The sequence below is a fragment of the Balaenoptera physalus genome (genome assembly GCF_965194825.1).
Source record: "Balaenoptera physalus genome assembly, chromosome: 14".
Classification (NCBI taxonomy): domain Eukaryota; kingdom Metazoa; phylum Chordata; class Mammalia; order Artiodactyla; family Balaenopteridae; genus Balaenoptera; species Balaenoptera physalus.
Genome location: NC_138893.1, coordinates 26,358,479 through 26,375,898, shown reverse-complemented (window position 1 = coordinate 26,375,898; position 17,420 = coordinate 26,358,479). Strand labels below are relative to the sequence as shown.

The 17,420-nt window shown below is 46.8% G+C and overlaps 1 protein-coding gene across 1 annotated transcript in view; it reads right to left on the bottom strand.

Moving 5' to 3' along the window:
- Window positions 1–776: 776 nt before the first annotated feature.
- Window positions 777–17,420, bottom strand: part of LOC309642450 (uncharacterized protein) — a 17,102-nt gene continuing 458 nt past the window's right edge. Inside the window, exons 1-2 of the mRNA XM_082424018.1 lie at window positions 9,883–17,420; window positions 777–9,178 (exon numbers count right to left, since the gene is read on the bottom strand). The exon at window positions 9,883–17,420 is cut by the window's right edge and continues 458 nt beyond it. Coding sequence (XP_082280144.1) covers window positions 15,220–15,585 — 366 coding nt within the window. The 5' untranslated portion in view covers window positions 15,586–17,420 and the 3' untranslated portion in view covers window positions 777–9,178; window positions 9,883–15,219. The remainder of the gene's footprint in view (window positions 9,179–9,882) is intronic.

Below are 17,420 nucleotides of genomic sequence, written 5' to 3'. Positions count from 1 at the left end.
CGTGGCAGAGATCAGACAGACAACGAGGATGGCGTGCAGAATGGCAAAGGTTCGCCCATCTCTCCTTTGGGCAGATGGATTTCTCAGAGTTTTTCAGGATGAAATTTAGCACCTACATATCCTTCAGGTTCAAGGGGCATCTAGTTGACAGTGCACGAGAGCCTTGATTTCCTCCAGGACTTAGCCGCTGGGTGGCGGTAGCTGCAAGGAGCCATGATCCCGGCTGAAGGGCGTCCACAGCCAAAGTCTTGTTGTTTTCCGCCATAAAGTTGAACATCTGATTGGCTGGGCCAAGTCCACCTGGGAGACGGAGTGGTGCACATTTTCATTTTTCACCCTGCTGTTGGGTGTTATGTTGACACTGGCCCAGCCACTGGTCCCAGAGGCCCAGGCTCAGGGCCTGTCTCCAGCACAAGATTTTGAGTCATCGTGAGTCTCTCAGAATATTTTTGGTAACAAGGGAGCCACGGTACAAAGGCCCATGGGGGGACACGGGGAGCACTTAGGGAAGAGCCCACAGTTCAGCCTGGCTCTGCCGCAGGGTCAGGGACCTGGGTGGTGGACGAGGTTGGGCAGGAGTGGGGTCACAGGTGGTGGGAGGGAAGCTTAGCCACAGGGACTTTATGGGGCTGGCAGGAGCTGCCAGCGAAGGTCTGGAGGGAGGAGGGTGGCCATGAGGTTTCCAGCTACAAGAGCACTGTGGCACCTCTTCCAGGAAGCCCACCAGGCCCATGCTGCCCTTGGCCGGGTCTGCAGTGATGCAGGCTGGCGGTGGTGGAGGGTGCCAACTGCCGTTAAGGGAAACTGGGCACTTGTCACTGGGTCCCCAGGCCAGAGCACAGCAGGGCCCCACCGATTCCTAGTTCCTGACTGAGGATTTTGGTTTTCCTACGAAAGTTCCTCAACAAAGCAGCCCTTGCCTGGTGCAGGGAAAGGAACAGGAAACTCTAGCTCCCCTGCTCTAGGGGCAGCTCCTTCATCCTCCAGGGGCCTGGAGTGAGCACAGCCAACTCCTAGGGCTTAACTCGGTCCAAGTTCCTGATGGGGCCAACGCAAAGCAGCTTTCAGCCCCAGGAAGAAAAGAGCCTACAAACATCTGAGTGAGACACATTCGTGAGTCTGGACAGGAATAAAGCTTGTATGCCAGACTTTTTCCTGCACAGCCCTGAGAGCCAAAGACCTCCAAGGCTCCTGAGATTCTGTGTGTGTGTGTGTGTGTGTGTGTGTGTGTGTGAATTATGTATGTGTATGTGTGTGCTCTATATGTGTATGTGTGTGCATGCATGTGTACACGCACATGTGCACTGTGTATACATGTGCGTGGGTATGTAGATGTGCACATGTGTATATATGCAGTGTGCGTGCACATGTGAATTGTGTCTGCATGTCTGTGTGTGCCTGCACATGTGTATGCGTGTGTGTGTGTGTACGTGTGCCTGCGTGTGTGTTTAATTATTTTACACTTTCGTTGGCATGTTACGTGAGCTCTATATGCTCAGCTCCAGGCCAGCTTAACAGTGACAGAAGAGTCACAAATATAGCTCAGAATCATTTGTGACTGTGCCGTTTTCATTCCTACATTAATTTTTTTTTACGTTAACATTCACTCAGGACATCTTGGCATCTGGCTCAGCTCTCCCAACTGCCCGCTTGGCCCCGGCCCTCGGCCGTCTAGTCGGCATCTCAAGCCCAACTTCTGATGCCTCCAGCCCGCTCCTCCCCCACTTTTCCTTCCCTCTGTCCCCGGGGCTCAGGCCACATGCTCCGTGCAGACCTGTCTCAGTTCTCTGCCCATAAATGTCCCGATCGGGCCCTGCCTTTCCGTTCTGCAGACACGGCTGTGAGTCAAGTCAGCACTATCTTTCTTCAGCTGCACCGTCCACCTCTCAGCACCACTCTCGGTTCACAGCCGCCGGTGCTCTCACAGGGATGTACAGCTGGCATGGTAATCCTCAGATTGAGAATCTCCAGGAGTCTCTCATCACCGTCAGAGTCAAGTGCCAATCTGACCATGACCCACTGCTCCCATCTGCCGCCCTGCCTGGCCTCGCCTGCAAGCCAAGGTCACTTCTGCTCCAGCTCTTGACCCTGAGTTTCCCTGGGTCCAGAATGCTTTTCCGTCACCTTTGCTGGGCTGATTCCCTCCACTCTGGACAGAGAGGTCCTTCCCAGCAGCCATCCACTCCTGTCCTTGTCAAGAAATATTCTGTTCTCCCACAGCTCTCACGGCTCTCAGACATGATTGTATTTGTATGTTTTTGCATCCACAGGTAGAACGTGAGCCCTGTGACAGCAGGGCATGGTCGTGCCATCTCCCTGGTGCACAAGGCAGCACCTGGCACGGTGCAGGGACTCAGTGAATAGTTGATGAATGGATACGTGAGGGAATGAGCCACCCTGTAAGGTGGGCAGTACCAGTCCATCTATGGAGAATGTAACTGAGGCTCAGAGAGGTCTAGCATCTTGCCTGTGACCACACAGCTTCCACGTGGCGGAACCTGGATGTAACTTGTTTCTTCCACTTTAAAGCCAGGGCTCCCCCTTGACAGTGCTATGCACAATGTGGACGCCAAGGATTCTAGATTTTTCTTCAGCTGCTGGGGTTCCACTCTCAGGTCAGGAAGCCAGTTGGGTTCAGAAGCTGTGCAGGAGGGTCTCCTCCTTGCCCCCCACGGATACTCTTGCCCACCCCTCAGAGTCCTGCCCTTTCCAACAGCTAGAAAACTCACCTCAGCCTTCCAACCTTCCAGAGGGAAGCATGTGAGGCAGTATATTTAGTTTGGAATTTTGACACACTTTTTTTTTGACATGATGTTGTCAACTTGCCTATGATCAAATATCATGCTGTTTTCTGGACAGTTCACAATAACTTCTGTCTTTATCAATCCTGTGGTTATTTCCGTGCAGATCTTTTGGACAAAAGCACATCACCTCACCTGCCTTGTTTTATTACTCTCTTTCCTCTTGTAGTCTAAGAGCTACTCTCAGCCCCGCAAGGAAGATCTGCAGTTTCCCCAGCGCGGCAGCGTCGGGCAGTGGCGAGAGGCTTGCCCGAGGTGCTGGTTCACGGTGCAGCTGTTCTAGAGCCGAGCAAAGTGCATTTCCAGGACTCACGTCAAGGCAGTTAATGAAGTACAAGAGCATCATTACCTCGACATGTTGGCTTTAAACACATATTTATACTTCTCTGGCTCGACGGTTACTCTCCAGAGTGAATCGGGGCTGCTGAATGCTCGCCTTCTGTTTCCCCTCCTCCACAGCTTTCTTCATCCCCTTCTCTCTCTTCCATCTCCTTGTCCTCCTCTCTCTCTCCTCCTTCCCTTTCTCCTTCTATCCTTTTAATAGTATCTCCATTTTCACGTGGCTATACCTTCTCGCCCGGGGGATGATGGCAATTCTGAGGGACAGGAATGGATTCTTCAGCATGAGAACTCAATGGTCCAGGTCTGTGTAGACTCACATCCCAGTAATAGCTTGGGTACCACCTTTGAGTTGCTTTGTTCACGTTTCCTTTTCAGTCTTCTCCTGTGCAGTCAGGGCATGAGCAGAGGCACGCGTGATCTCCCTGTGCATGTCTGTTCCTTTCCTTGATCCGTCCCAGGATCTCCCTTCGATGGGTGCCGAAGGAAGCAGAATGCACCTGAATTACTGTACAGTACAAGGGAATTTAATTAAGAATATACACATTAGAATTTCGGTGGGATTGCCTATTTAATGTTACTTTATTAAGCCTTCTATCAAACCCTTTTTTATGTATATCAGTTGATATACAATTAATCTGTTCTTTGGTGAGAAAAAAAAAATAGCACCTGAGGTGGATGAAAAGTGTCAGATGATAATAATTATAAGCAGCTGTTCACTTGTAGCACCTCTGGCCAACACGGGGGATGCTGTGAGTTACCAGTCCTCGCAACAGCCCACCTCATTAGACTTGACCTTCCCAGCTGGGGATTTCATTTGTGTTTTTTTAATGGGTTTGTATACCGCAAATCACAACACCTTATGAAGACGGAGTCTTTGTAGCTGTAACAAAAGAGAGCAGGCAAGTTGACAAAAAAGCCACAGCTCTGGCAGACTGGCAGGGTACCGCCGTACTGCAGGTAACTTTTCAGCCACTGGCTGGGGAAAGGCGTGCCACCCCACGTCTCAGCTGAGATAAATGCCTTTCCTTGGCTTTGAAGCATCTTGGCTCCATGCAGCCACCAGCGGTAAAAAAGTAATTGCTAAGTCCTGATTGCATTTTGGAGCATGATGACAGCCCCACTTAAAGCCAGACCTCCAAACCCACAGGAGCCCCAATTTCCAGCAACACCTCGTCTCCAGGCGTGGGGTCTTTCCGAGGACCACCTTGCCGCTGCACATATCAGATGCCCTTGGAAGCGCAGATCAGAGATACAGATGGAGGCGCCGGGAGAGGTGGAGGAATCTTTGAAAGAACATCTCTGGTTTTCTCTTTTCCTTTCCATTTATGTTTGTAATAAACTCACTCTCATACAATTAGCCTCAATTGTTTTTATATCTTCGGAGGCAATAACACAAGCAGTCTGGGGAATTTGGTAGTAATCCGTATACCTGTGTTCATTTACCCAAATCACTATGGCTACAGCCGGGGCAAACGGTTTATGTGAGACTCCGAGAGCCTCTTTCCAGCTACTGATGACCTTTCTGTTCCTCCAGTAATACCAACAAACTGAGAGGCTGCCCACGCCGTTAAAGCCAATTGCCTCTCAAGTTACTGAGGGGCTGGAGCGTCTCCTCATTTATTTTCTCTCATCTGATGTAACTCACATGCCACTTTCTTGTCTTTAAAGAAGGGGAAAAACTGTGGATTATTGATTTGCTTCTGAACAGAAGACCAACCTAAAAGCCCCGATGAATTGTCACTCATTATTGAAATTACTGAACACTAATTAAACTGGCAGCTCAAATCCCAGCAGGCCACACTCATCTGAAGCTGAAATTCAGACACTTGGGCAGCGGAAGAGAGAGAGTGCTAGCAGCCATGGGGACTGTAATAAGCTTTGCATTAATTTTTGCTTCTTAAAGGCGTACAGCCCTGTTTGCGCTGGCCTGGACGGCTGCCGCCCCAGCTAAGGTGCTGAGGCCCCATTCCGGTTATGTTTTTTTCTGCAGGAACCAGCAGATCTGTCTTAGAATTTTGCAGTGAGGCTCAGCACTGCTCCCCTGTGAGGTCAGAGCAGGACCCCAAAGCAGAGAGCAAGACGTCTCCCAGGCACAAGGAAGGCTGGAAATTCCTGGAAATCCGGGTGAGGAAACTGAGTCAGCCTCGAAGGAGAGCGATGACGCTGGCTTCCCGGGAAACAAACAAGGCCAATTCGCATTTCTGATTCATCCAGTCCGATTTACTTTCTAAAATATGCCTTGGCCTATTTTCACAGCTGCACAAGCGCGACGTCAATCAGGCACGATCGTGGTTAATCCACCTCCTTTGGCTCTAAGTGGTAGACCCTCATTTGCTCAGCTTCAAAGGGGGCTGGTTTTGGGGAAGGGGCTGGTCCGAGGCTGCAATTGAGAGTTAATGTCCTAGAGTCAAGGGAAAAAGCAGAGCTAATTGGGCCTTTAGAAGGCCCCGAGTACACGGCCAAGGTATGGGCAGGAAGGAGGTGGTGGGTGATAGTCTCTTGGCCAGGGATATTCAGACAAGGGTGTCTTGTCTGAGCTATTTCTTCTTCCCTAAGAAGTTCGTTGAAAAGCAGAAATATGCAAAGTACAGAGCAGCTTTATCCATAAGTGCCAACAACTGGAAACCACCCAACTGTCCATCGGCAGGTGTGTGGATAAGCAGACTGTGATATAGCCACACAATGCAACCCGACTCAGCATCAAAAGGGAGTGAATTATGGAAACATACGACAGAAGAGTTAGTTTTCTTTTAAAACAGGGCTATTTGGGAGCCGTCATTCACACTATAGTATGAATTGACCTATCCGAGTACTTTCCTCCAAAACCATGAAAGAACGTGCATTTTAAAGAAGATGAAGAGGATGAAAATAAAGAAGCAGCGCTGGAGGCAGGGTCATTCTGAGAGAGGCCCCTGGGGGTGGGGATGGTATTCAGGCCCTGGGGAGTCCCTGAGAGAGGGGACAACACAGGCTGTGTCACCCTTAGGTGACAACCATAACCACCACACCATCTTAAAAATGAGCTGTTTCGGGCATTTAAGACTTGGAATTCCTGAGTTTTTGTCAAAAACTGGTTAGACCCACTCCGTACCGTTCTCATGGTCCAGTTCGGCCTGGGTTCACACAGGGGCAATGAGGAAGGAACTCATGAATGGGGCTTCTCACCAGCCCAGGAGCCCAAGGTGGGCATTTCCTGAATTTTGGAGGAACAGCGCTCACAGGCCGGTGGACCACCTGCCTTGTTGGAGCTTCACTTTCTCAGAGAGAAGCAAACAGCAGAGTTCTGAACCCCTCAGAGAGCGGGCCGCCATCATTGCTGTGGAAACCAGGCCTTTGGCAAGACTGACGTTTCCCTTTGGCCAGGGCAAACTGCTCTAGGAGCTTGGGAGTCAGGCCCTGGAAGCCATGATTATCCCAAGAACCAGAGTAGGAGGGTGCAGTGGTTCCAGGCTGGGGCCCTGGGGCCACACTTTCGGGGGTCCAGCTGTCTGGTCCTGGGAATGTTACCTAAATTCTTTTTTCCTCTATCAGTGTCCTCATCTTTAAGTTTCTGATAATCACGTTACCTTAAAGATGAAATGAAATAATCTCTATAAAACTAACACAGCACCTGGCCTGTAGTAAAGTGCTCAGTAAAGACTTTGGGTTCTTGACCCTTGACCCTGGGATTTTTCTCTGCTGTGCTGATGGTTTGTAGCAATTACATGTATGTTTTGCTCAGTTGCTGGGCAGTCGTCATGTCGTGCTACCTGGCGAGGGTCACGCTATTCATCCATGTTTCCACACATGCCACCTGCACTTTCCACCAATCAGTGATGGGCTTCTCATGTCTTCTCACAACCTCTTCTACATCTTCTCTGTGAATTTATTTATTTACTTAGTTGTTTATTCATCTGTCTCATTCGGAGCATGATGAGTACTACATGTCTTTCTTTTAGAAATCCATGCCCAGCTTTGTGTGTTCCATTCTTATTCAATGTTTACCAAACACTTGGTATCATTAACTTAAACTTCATCCCTTCCCATTGCTTGAGGTAGCTTGCAAAATTGTGTTGTCAAGGTGATGGTGATGACGACAGCCCACATTTACTGAGTCCCATTGGTACCCTAGTCCCCACCTCACACACACACACACACACACACACAAATTATTTAACTCTAAAACATAGGTAATTATTGTAGTTTTATAGACATAAAGCCCAAGGAAGTAAAGTTACTTTCCCAAGGTCACACAACCAGTAGTTAGGAGAGAAAACACAAATAAAAAAGATAAAGACATTAGATCAAAGGGAAAATAAATTTTGAACAGCAAAATGGAGCCAGGCTAATGTAGGGTAAATGGATGTTGTAATGTCTTTCACAGCCACTAGAGTTAGCTCATAAAGATCTATTTTTCCCGGCAGCCAAAGCAATAGGGAGAGTATGGTAAGTTAGGAGACTCACCTTGACCATAAGATGAAAGTCACTGGCTTCTTGGGAGAAGGGCCGATTTTTGACGTGATGAATGGCTGGATCCATGGTGATTGCCAGGGTTGGCACTGATACCCTAACAGGGGCAGTCTGGACTTGGAGGAATCTTAAAGCCAAAAAATGAACCAAGAAGAAAAGGATGACTCATTGTATATACTTCACGTTACTTCGCTTCTTTTTTTTAAGAAAAATTATGTCTTTAAAGTCAGACATGTTATCTTCACAGCCACTATTATTTCCATGTGGCTCTAGTATTTTATGTGGATCTCCCACAAAGTGGATTACAGGTGTGTCATCTTTGATTGTTCACTCCATCCACCCGTATTCTGACCCTTTTTTCCTTTACTAGATGGGGAGTAATACCTTTCATGTCTAATATTTTGGTGATAAACCTTAAAATTTAAGCATATATACTAGCAAAGATGAAATTTGAATGGATAAGAACTTTAGCACACTTCTGTTTCTTCCCAAACCTTCTCCTAACACCCTATTTTTGTCTGGAAATTTATTTTGAGTTTATTGATACATGCTGTCTTTGTCATCTTGGGCTATCATTATAAAATCACAGATTAGTCTAGGCCTGAACAAACAACAGATATTTATCTTCTTTCAGTTCTGGAGGCAAGATGTCCCAGGTATGGCAGGGTTGGTTTCTGGTGAGAGTTCTCTTCCGGGCTTAGGGACAGCTACCTTCTCACTGTGTTCTCACATGGAAAGAGAGACAGAAAGAAGGAGGAAGAGAGAGAGAGAGAAATGGAGAGAGAGAGATGGAGAGAGAGAGAGAAAGAGAGAGAGAGAGATAGGGAGAGGGAGAGAGGGAGGATTCTATGGTATCTCTTCTTATAAGGACACTGATAACATAGGATCAGGGCCCCACCCTTAGGATCTCATTTAACCTTAATTACTTCCTTAGAGTCCTCATTCCCAAATATAGACACATTGTGGGGTAAGGATTCAACATATGAATTTGCGGTCACACAAATATTCATTCCGTAACACATACCTAAAAGTTAATATCTTTATTATTGTTTCACTATTATTACTATTTTATTTGAATGTCAGTTTTTTTAATCTTCCAAAATATATTATTTATTTACTTAATTTATTTTTTGCTCTTCACCATGTATTACTGAATTTCAGTACTTTCTTTGTGTGTGTTTTGTTTTTGTTTTTGATTTTTTTTTTCTGCAATGCATCTCTAAGTATTTTTCATCAGGGATTTGAATTTCTGATTTTTTTGTCTGTCTGAAAATATTCTTATTTTAACCTCATCTTGAAAAGTAACTTGAAGGAATATAGACTTTTAGGCTCAAAATGATTTGTCTTCGGTATCTTGAAGATGTCATTTCATTATTTTCTGGTCTCTGTTGTAGCTGATGAGAAGTTTGCATCAACTGGATTATAGTTATTTGTAAGTAATCTGTGTTTTCCCTCTGGTAGCCTCTTTACTTTTCTCTTCATCTTTGATGTTCTGCAATTACATTGTGCTATTTCTGGATGTGGGTTCTTGTGTATTGATCCTGTGTGGTGTTTGGTTGGATTTTTAAATCTAATTCATTTCATGCCTTGATTCTGGAAAATTCTGTCATCAGTTCAAATATTGCCTCACTATCATTTATTTATTTTAACCCTCCAAATCTGGAGGATGTATGTATGTTGGATCTTCTCAATATACCTTCATTCTCCTTTACTGGCTTTCACGGACTTTTGTGTCTCTGACCCTCTGTGCTAGAGTCCAGGTAATTTTTTTTGGTTCTGTCTCAAGGTTAATTAATCATTTATCAACAGTGACACTATTTAGTCATCTATTTTTGCCATAACTATACTTTTCACTTCCACAATTTCTAATTGGTTTTATTTTGTGTAGCTCTGGCTTCTTGTCTTATAACCACCTATCTTTTTTCATAACTACTTCATACTCTTTCATTATATGCACGTGTGTTTTTTTATCTTGCAGAGGCTTTAACAATTACTTATTTTGAAATCCCTTTCAGTTTTCTCTGTTATCTCCTGTTTGTGGAGCCTGTTGACTCATTCACAGCCCTGGATCCAAGCACTGGTAACTCAAGTTTGGGAAGCCATCTTCCAGGAGGTGTTTTTCTTCCAGGCCCTGAGCCATGCCCATCTCCCTATGGAATGGATTGGATTCTTCTCTGACTCACTTCACACCCACTTGATCCTCCTGTTCACTCCAGCTCCTGTTGACACAACCGACTCTGGCAGGTATACCTGGCAGTGCCTGTTCTCAGCTGCTGCAGGCATCTCTTGCTTTCTGCCACCTTGCATGGGACACCTGCAAATCACACTTCTTTCTAAGGCAGGTGCCAACTGGCAAGGGTGAGGGAGTGAAGACCCCATGGAGCAAATCCTGACCAATCAGGTTGGGAGCCAGAGGAGAAATACTACCTTCTTTCTCACAGGTAACAAATACGAAGGCATCTCTCAATCCAGTCTCCATGATCAAGCTCCTGCAGCTCAACTGGGGACCAGCTCAATGACACACCTTTGGATTGGCTTTCAGGTGAGTAACCTGACCTCCCCCAGCAGCCTCCTGCCCTGGGCAAGTAGATCACCCGGGATGGGGTGGGGCAAGGGATGTGGCCACATGCTCCGTGTTCAGACTCCCCTTCAGCTGTGTCTCTGGAAGTTACCTGTAGGTCCTGGATACCTCCGCCTCCCTGCCTTGTCTGAAGCACAAGGTGGGAAGAGTCTGACCTACCGGCAGCCTCTGAGAACAGTTTATTGGGAAAGCACCTCCCAAGAAGCAGAAAAACCTGCCAGCATTTAAGTGAAACAAAGAGGTGTAGGTCTGATTTTTCTCTGACTGTCTGCTACTAGGAACCCTCGGTTTAGGCTTTGCAATGTACACATTTTGTCCGCATACCCATCGCCCATTTGCCCCTCAGAGTCCCCCGGGGCTTAGACAGTCTGGAGATCATTCCCAGTATAGAAAGGAGACTCCGAAGTCTGGTGACTGTCCCTGGTCCCCTTGGTGGCAAGCCAGAGGTGCCCTGTCCATGCCCCCTCACTCCTCTCTTCTGCTCCAAAAGGAACATGTCCACACTCTCCACCCAGACCTGTACCAGCGCAGGCATGCGACGTGGAAGCATTCAGTCTCATTGGAAAGAAGATGCCGACATGTATAGAAAGAGTCCTGACGACTCACACCAAGAGGCAAAAGGGCGTGACCTCCTCTGACTTCAGTTGCTGGAGAAATAGCGGAATGCCTGGTGGCTCCAGGTGGAAGTGGCCTTGGGAAGAGCCTACAGGCTATATTTTGGGGTTGGTTCCCACAGGTCCCAATATGCTCCAAGGAATTTTAAGATATTGTCTTTCTTTTCTTCTTAAATGAGAGAGGCTGTGTGAGAACAAACTGATTAAACAGGAGGGCAGGACCGCAGGGCAGGTCTTGCTGTTAAATGAGCAGAGATGGGCACAAAATAGACCCAGAAAGAGATTTTTAAAGATCGACTTTAAGAATTGAGATAAAATGCAGCTCCGGCGGCTGTTCTGAACGGCGTTGACGGGAGCCTGGAGAGGAGGTTATTTAAGCACTTGAGAGAGACTAAAGGCTTAAGTCTAATCTCTGTGCTGTGCTCAGACTCCCAGCACGTGCAGCTCCTGGCCCCGGGCACGGGCTGGGGCACAGCAGACGCCACCCAGGCTGTGAGCTCGAGGCGGAGTGGGTACCAGCCACGTGCGAGCCTGGCGGCCCTGCCTGTGGGGCGGCACCCTCTTCAGTGGGTGGGACTTGGTGATTAAAGAGCTCCCTGGAGACAGTCAGTTTTCACCACCAGCCCAGGCGGCACAACTAGCCATCCCTTGGAGCCTCTCCCCGGGACTGACGCTGGGTGAGATTTTAAGAAGCCAGACCACCCCCCAGGGCAGGGGTTACCCTTTGAGCCCAAAGTCCCTTGAATGGCATCTCCATTTTCCAAAGCACCTGATGGTTTTCCTTTAACGCGGTAGCAAAGGGTGAGCTTGGAAGATGCAAGGAAAGGACGAAACAGCCTTTCAGAGGCAGAATCAGCAGGCCATTCTGGAGACAAGAGAGGAAATGAAAGGTTCTTATGGGTCCCAAGAGACATGATGATTATAAAAAGCAGCACTGAAGTTTTCCCACGGTTCCTTAGTGAGAGGGGCACCCTGACACCACAAAGGGCAGGGACTACGTCCAGAGGCTTGGTCAGATTATGGGCTTTTGCTGGTTTTGCTGAATTGCTAAAGGGACGACACTTCCTCATGGGTCCACCCACCCCCCCAAACCCCGTCCAAGGTCCTGGACTTTCTGCTGGTTAAGTGGGGAAGCAGAACATGTGGTTGGGGTGTCTGGAGCCCAAGAAAGAACAATAACAAACAATTCCAACTGTGTGGTCCTTGGGCAACCCAGGTGAGGGCTGTGGTAACCTGCCCGCACACCCTCCCAAGGCAGGGCGGTGAAGGCCCGTCCCACGGGCTGGACACTTTGCAGCTCCGGCGAGGGCTCTAGACTCTCACTTCTGGAGGTGACTAACATCTCCACTTCCAGAGAAGTTGGGCGTCTTGTTCAACGTCATGTGAACAAAGTCAGGACTTCACGGGCCTAACTAGGTACTCCTTGCATTGCAGGAACTGCCCATGAATTCTCGCCCTTGTGTTGTTCTCTAGCAAATTCTACCCTCTGCTCCAATCCATCCCTGTTCTCACTCTTGTTACTCAAGGCAAAAGAACTGAGGCTGTTTCTTAGAAGGACACACACACACACACACACACACACACACACACTCTCTCTCTCTTGCAATGTCCTCTGGATATGTTTAAATAATTAGAACTGCAGCTTTTGACTTTGAAACCTCTGTTTTCTAAGATATGAACAGATGGGAATTTTAAAAGAATGTTGACTCCCATGAACCCAGGTGGGTTTGGAGCCCCTCAACATCATGAGTGATGCTCCTTTGCCCTGGCGACCACCTCCTGCAAAGCGGGATGCTGGGGTCTCCCACCAAAGCCCTTGAAACAGCTGAGAGACCCGGTCACCTATCAAGAGGTCCTCAGGGAGTCAGGAGCCTCCGTGGGGCAAATTCAGATCAGGACCTCAGGCCATTCCGGTTCTGTTCTTTGGCTTCCACCTATGATGTTATCAGAGAGAAGACACTGCATTTCCCTGGCAGGGGGCATGGGAAGGCCTTCAGGGCTCTGGACCTGAGCTCTTCTTTGTATCCAGAAGGTGGAAGCAGGCTTCAAGCCCCAGGATGGGGCTGACTCAGGCGGGGGTTCAACCAGAAGATGACGAGCTCATGACCAACATTGTCCATTTAAAAGGGGATGTGAGCCACCTGTGTAATTTTACACTTTTTAGTAGCCATGGTGCACAGTAAAAAGAAACAGGTGGAATTAATTTTATATTTCATTTAATCCAATGTGTACTAAAGGTTATCATGTCAACATGTAATCATATAAAAATTAGCAATGAGATATTTTCATTTTTTCCCCATGAAGTCTCTGGAATCTGGTGTGTCTTTTATACTATGAGCGCATCTCAGATCCTCTAGCCTCAGTTCAAGTGCTCAGCAGGAGGCTACGGCTGGGGATCCCACACTGAGCTGAACAGCTCTAGAAGATGCTGTGGTTACAACACTCATTTTTGCTGGTGTTTTTCAAAGGGCTTCCACTGGCCTCCACCTTCTGGATGTGGTCTGCTCACAGGTGTTCTCTGATCAAATACAATGGGGGCATCCGTCTGCCCCCAAAGATCAGTGATGTTCACCTGGGTGTCTCAGGCCCAGGGACACCTGCCCAGAGATACCTCTAAACTCCTGTCTTTCCCTGTAGACAAATGCTCTCTACGTTTATTAGGCCACAAAATCCTTTTATCAAGAAACACCTGCTAATATTGCACAGAACTAATGCCAGGGAACATGCGTTAGGAATTTGTGTTTGAGGGGAGAGAAGGTGAGGAGAGCTCTGAGTGAACGTGTTGTTATGTCATAGTTTTTACTTTCAGAGATTAGAGTCCATTCTGACACAGAGCCCTGACTCATTCCTTCCTTCACGAGTGTGAACTGGGCATCTCTCTGGGCAGGTGCTGTCCAAGGTGCTGGAAAACCATGGTGGGTGCTCCAGACAAAGCCCTGCCTTCATGAGGTCTCTGGTCAGGTAGGGGACAGGGGACCAGAATACGTGGGGCAGTCATAACGTGTCTGTAGTGAAGGGCATCAAGATTTCTAGGGACTGGGGTGGGGTTGCTTGTACAGGTTGTTTATACAGGTTGTTTATGTAGGGGATCAGGACGGGCCCTTCTCTGAAAGGTGTGAGGATGTGGAAAGGTGTGAGAATAAAGTCTGGGGAAAAGGCATCAAGGAAGAGAGCCTGCAAGTGCAAAGACCCAGAGGTGGGCACCTGCTCGGTGGGTGGGCATGTGGGCACAACTCATGGATCATTCCTGATGCTCCAAGTCACGTCCCAGGAACAGCTTGGGCTCTGGGCTCCTTCTTCCCATTTCCTGGTCCTCAGACGCTCCATTTCCCAGGGAGGCTAAGTGTCTTAGAATCCAAGTCAGAAACTTAGAACTGGGGAGAAGCTCAGGACTGGAGAGAATGTAAGCAGAGTGCCCCCTCTTTTGTATGTTCCCACGCTCCAAACTGAAGTTCTGGTGCCCTCTCTACAGCATTCTTTTTTGCATTGGAAAATATCTTGTTTTCCTAATGTTTATGTTTTCCTGATATATATATTATAATTTTGTATAAATTAATATATATTTAATTTTTATCATATATGAATTATCTATGCTTATGCTTAGAGTTTACTTTGTGCCAAGCTGTGCTGATTCTGTCTTTATATAAAATTTTGATTTTTTTGCTTCTTTTGTTTTGGTTTGTTTATTTTTGCATGAATTTTGACTTCTTAAAGCATTCGCATTAAATATCATCTAGCTTGACTCCTGTTTTGGGGCTGCCTTCCTAAATTTTGCACCTGAGATGAGTGGTCACTTGCCTCACCCTAAGTCTGGCCTGGATCCTAAGAGTTTTCTGTGTTGATTCATTTAATCCATGGTTCTATGGAGAAGGCACCAACCCCTGGGGAGGCTCTGGGTGAGGCAGGGAGTAATGGGGCCTGGACACTGGGGAGGCGGGTAGCTTTGCATTTGATGGTAAAGTTGAATGTTGTAACCAACCATATTGTGTTTATTGCTATAACTACCCTGAATTGACTGTGTTATGCTACCCATCTCTGTCCCTCTCTGAACCCCAGATTCCTCATTTGCACCAAGAGAAGTTTGGCCACAAGCAGTAGTTTCTCACTGTCCCTGGGGATTCTGCTGGTGTTGTTCTTCAGGGGTCACCTTGAGTCCAAGGAAGATGAGGTTAGTACCCCAACTTCACTTCTACCAGAGAAGCCCTACCCTTGGCTTTATTTCATAATAATTTTCCACCTATGATGTTGGGTTTTAAGAAAATGTTCTGCTGGTGATGATGATGATGGTGGTGATGATATGATGATGGTGGTGGTGATGGTGATGATGATGTCAACAATTATTGTGGTGATGATGATGATGGTGGTGATGATGCCAGTCATGATGATGATGGTGATGATGGTAGTAATGACGGCGATGGTGGTGAGGATGATGTCAGCAGTGATGATGATGGTGATGATGATGATGGTGGTGATGATATGATGATGGTGGTGGTGATGATGATGGTGGTGATGACATGATGATGATGGTGGTGATGATGATGGTGGTGGTGATGATGTCCGTCATGCTGATGATGGTGATGATGGTAGTAATGACGGTGATGGCGGTGAGGATGATGTCAGCCGTGATGATGGTGATGACGGTGGTGACGATGATGGTAATGAAGACGGTGATGATGAAGATGTCAACAGTGAGAATGATGGTGATGACGGTGGTGATGAGAGTGGTGCTGATGATGTCAGCAGTGATGATAATGGTGATGGTAGCTGAATCACTGAAAGGGAAAGAAGAAAACATCATGCCTTGTGGTTTTTAATAAATAAACTGTTTTGTTGTCAAGCAGGATATGCAGGTGTATTACCATCTCAACAATTACTATTTCAAAATAAGAAATGTGAAAAGGCCCCTAAGAAAGTGACTAGTAACAGGGATAAACGTAGGTTGTAAATTAGAGTGAATTCAGGAGTCTGGGCAGGGGCCCCAGGCAATAACTCTGGAGGTCTGAGTGGACCAAAAGCAGGGGCTGCGCTGACCAGGAGGTGGGTAGCCTTTCACCTTAGGCTGCCCTTGGCCGCCTCTGGATTCCCTCTGATTAGCACATGGCCTAGCACAGGGAGAGCCAACCTCCCTCAGTAAAGGTCCCCCAGTAAAGTTCTCATGACCAGGGCCCTATGCGTACATGAGAGGGATGGGGTGCTGCAGCTGTCCTGACAGAAGCCACTGAACGGGGTCCGAGCCAGCGTGCCAGCGTGCTGTCCAGCTGTAGTTCTGAGAACTGGAAACAGTCCTGGGCGACTGGCAGGGCTTTTAAATATACGTGGTCTTAGGGGGAGTGTGAGTGGCAACTCCTGTGTGCTCTGCCCTGGCTTCCTTCCACGGGTCTCAGGGTCAGAGACCGCAGAGCCAAGGTGCAGCAGCTGGCAGCTCTTGCAGTGTTTGTCTAAGTGGCAGAAATGTGGTGGAGCTCCCGTGTGCCATCCCTGCTAAGGACCGGCTCTGTTCCCACTGTCCACGCTCACTCTAGTAGCCTCAAATCAGAGAACGTTCCTCCAGACTGACTCCAGAAATGTGTCTGCCTTGCCGAGCTCTGCAAGAGATGGAACCAAAGGGGAAACGTAGGGGGAGGGATAAATTAGGAGTTTGGGATTAACATATACACACTGATAATATATAAAATAGATAATCAGTAAGGACCTACTGTGTAGCACAGAGAATACTTAATATTCTGTAATAACCTAAATGGGAAAAGAATCTGAAAAAAAATAGACACATGTATATGTATAACTGAATCACTGTGCTGTCCACCTGACACTAACACACTGTATCAACTATACGCCAATATAGAATAAAAATTAAATTAAAAGTTAAAAGGAAAAAAAGAGAAGCAAACCAGAGTCCACAGGTCTTACTTCGTAGACCTCCCTCTGCATTTGAGTCCAAACAAACCTATTCCTGCTTTGACTACCAGATGGCCCTAATCATCCAATAACTGAGCAGTTCAGTAGAAAGTTCTGCCATTACTTTTCATTTTAATATATGGCTGGTCTCTTGTTGAGCTTGTGGTTGAAAAATCAAATACAATTTACAATTTGCTTTTTAAATTTTAACTCCTGAAACTGCTCTTAAATACCATTCATAATGAAATGTGCAAAAATTTCAAAGATTCTAAAATATACATCATACCAGATCAGCATAAAAGCGTATGTGTGTGTATGTGCATACAAATAGGTACATATATACACACATATACATCTCTCGCTGTAATGTATTTATGTATAATATGTGTATATAAATATGTAATACAATACATATAATGTGTATGTATGTATATGTGTGCATACACACATACACAAACACACACACATATATAGTAGAGAAATGGCTGCTTCAGAGCCATTCCAGACTTTTCAAAGAAAAAAATATGCCAGTGTAATGCCAAATACCACTTTTAAAGTACCTTAAAAACATCTTTACCCAAGGTGCAATAAAATCTCACCAAAATACCTATCTAACCACTCCTTGTTTCTAGTCTTTTGGGACTAGAAAATGCCATTTTTAAAAAGCACAGATTTGCCCCCAGGATCCAGGTGAGTGCAGAAGAGCCCTTGAATTTGCTGGGTCATCCCCAGGACCCA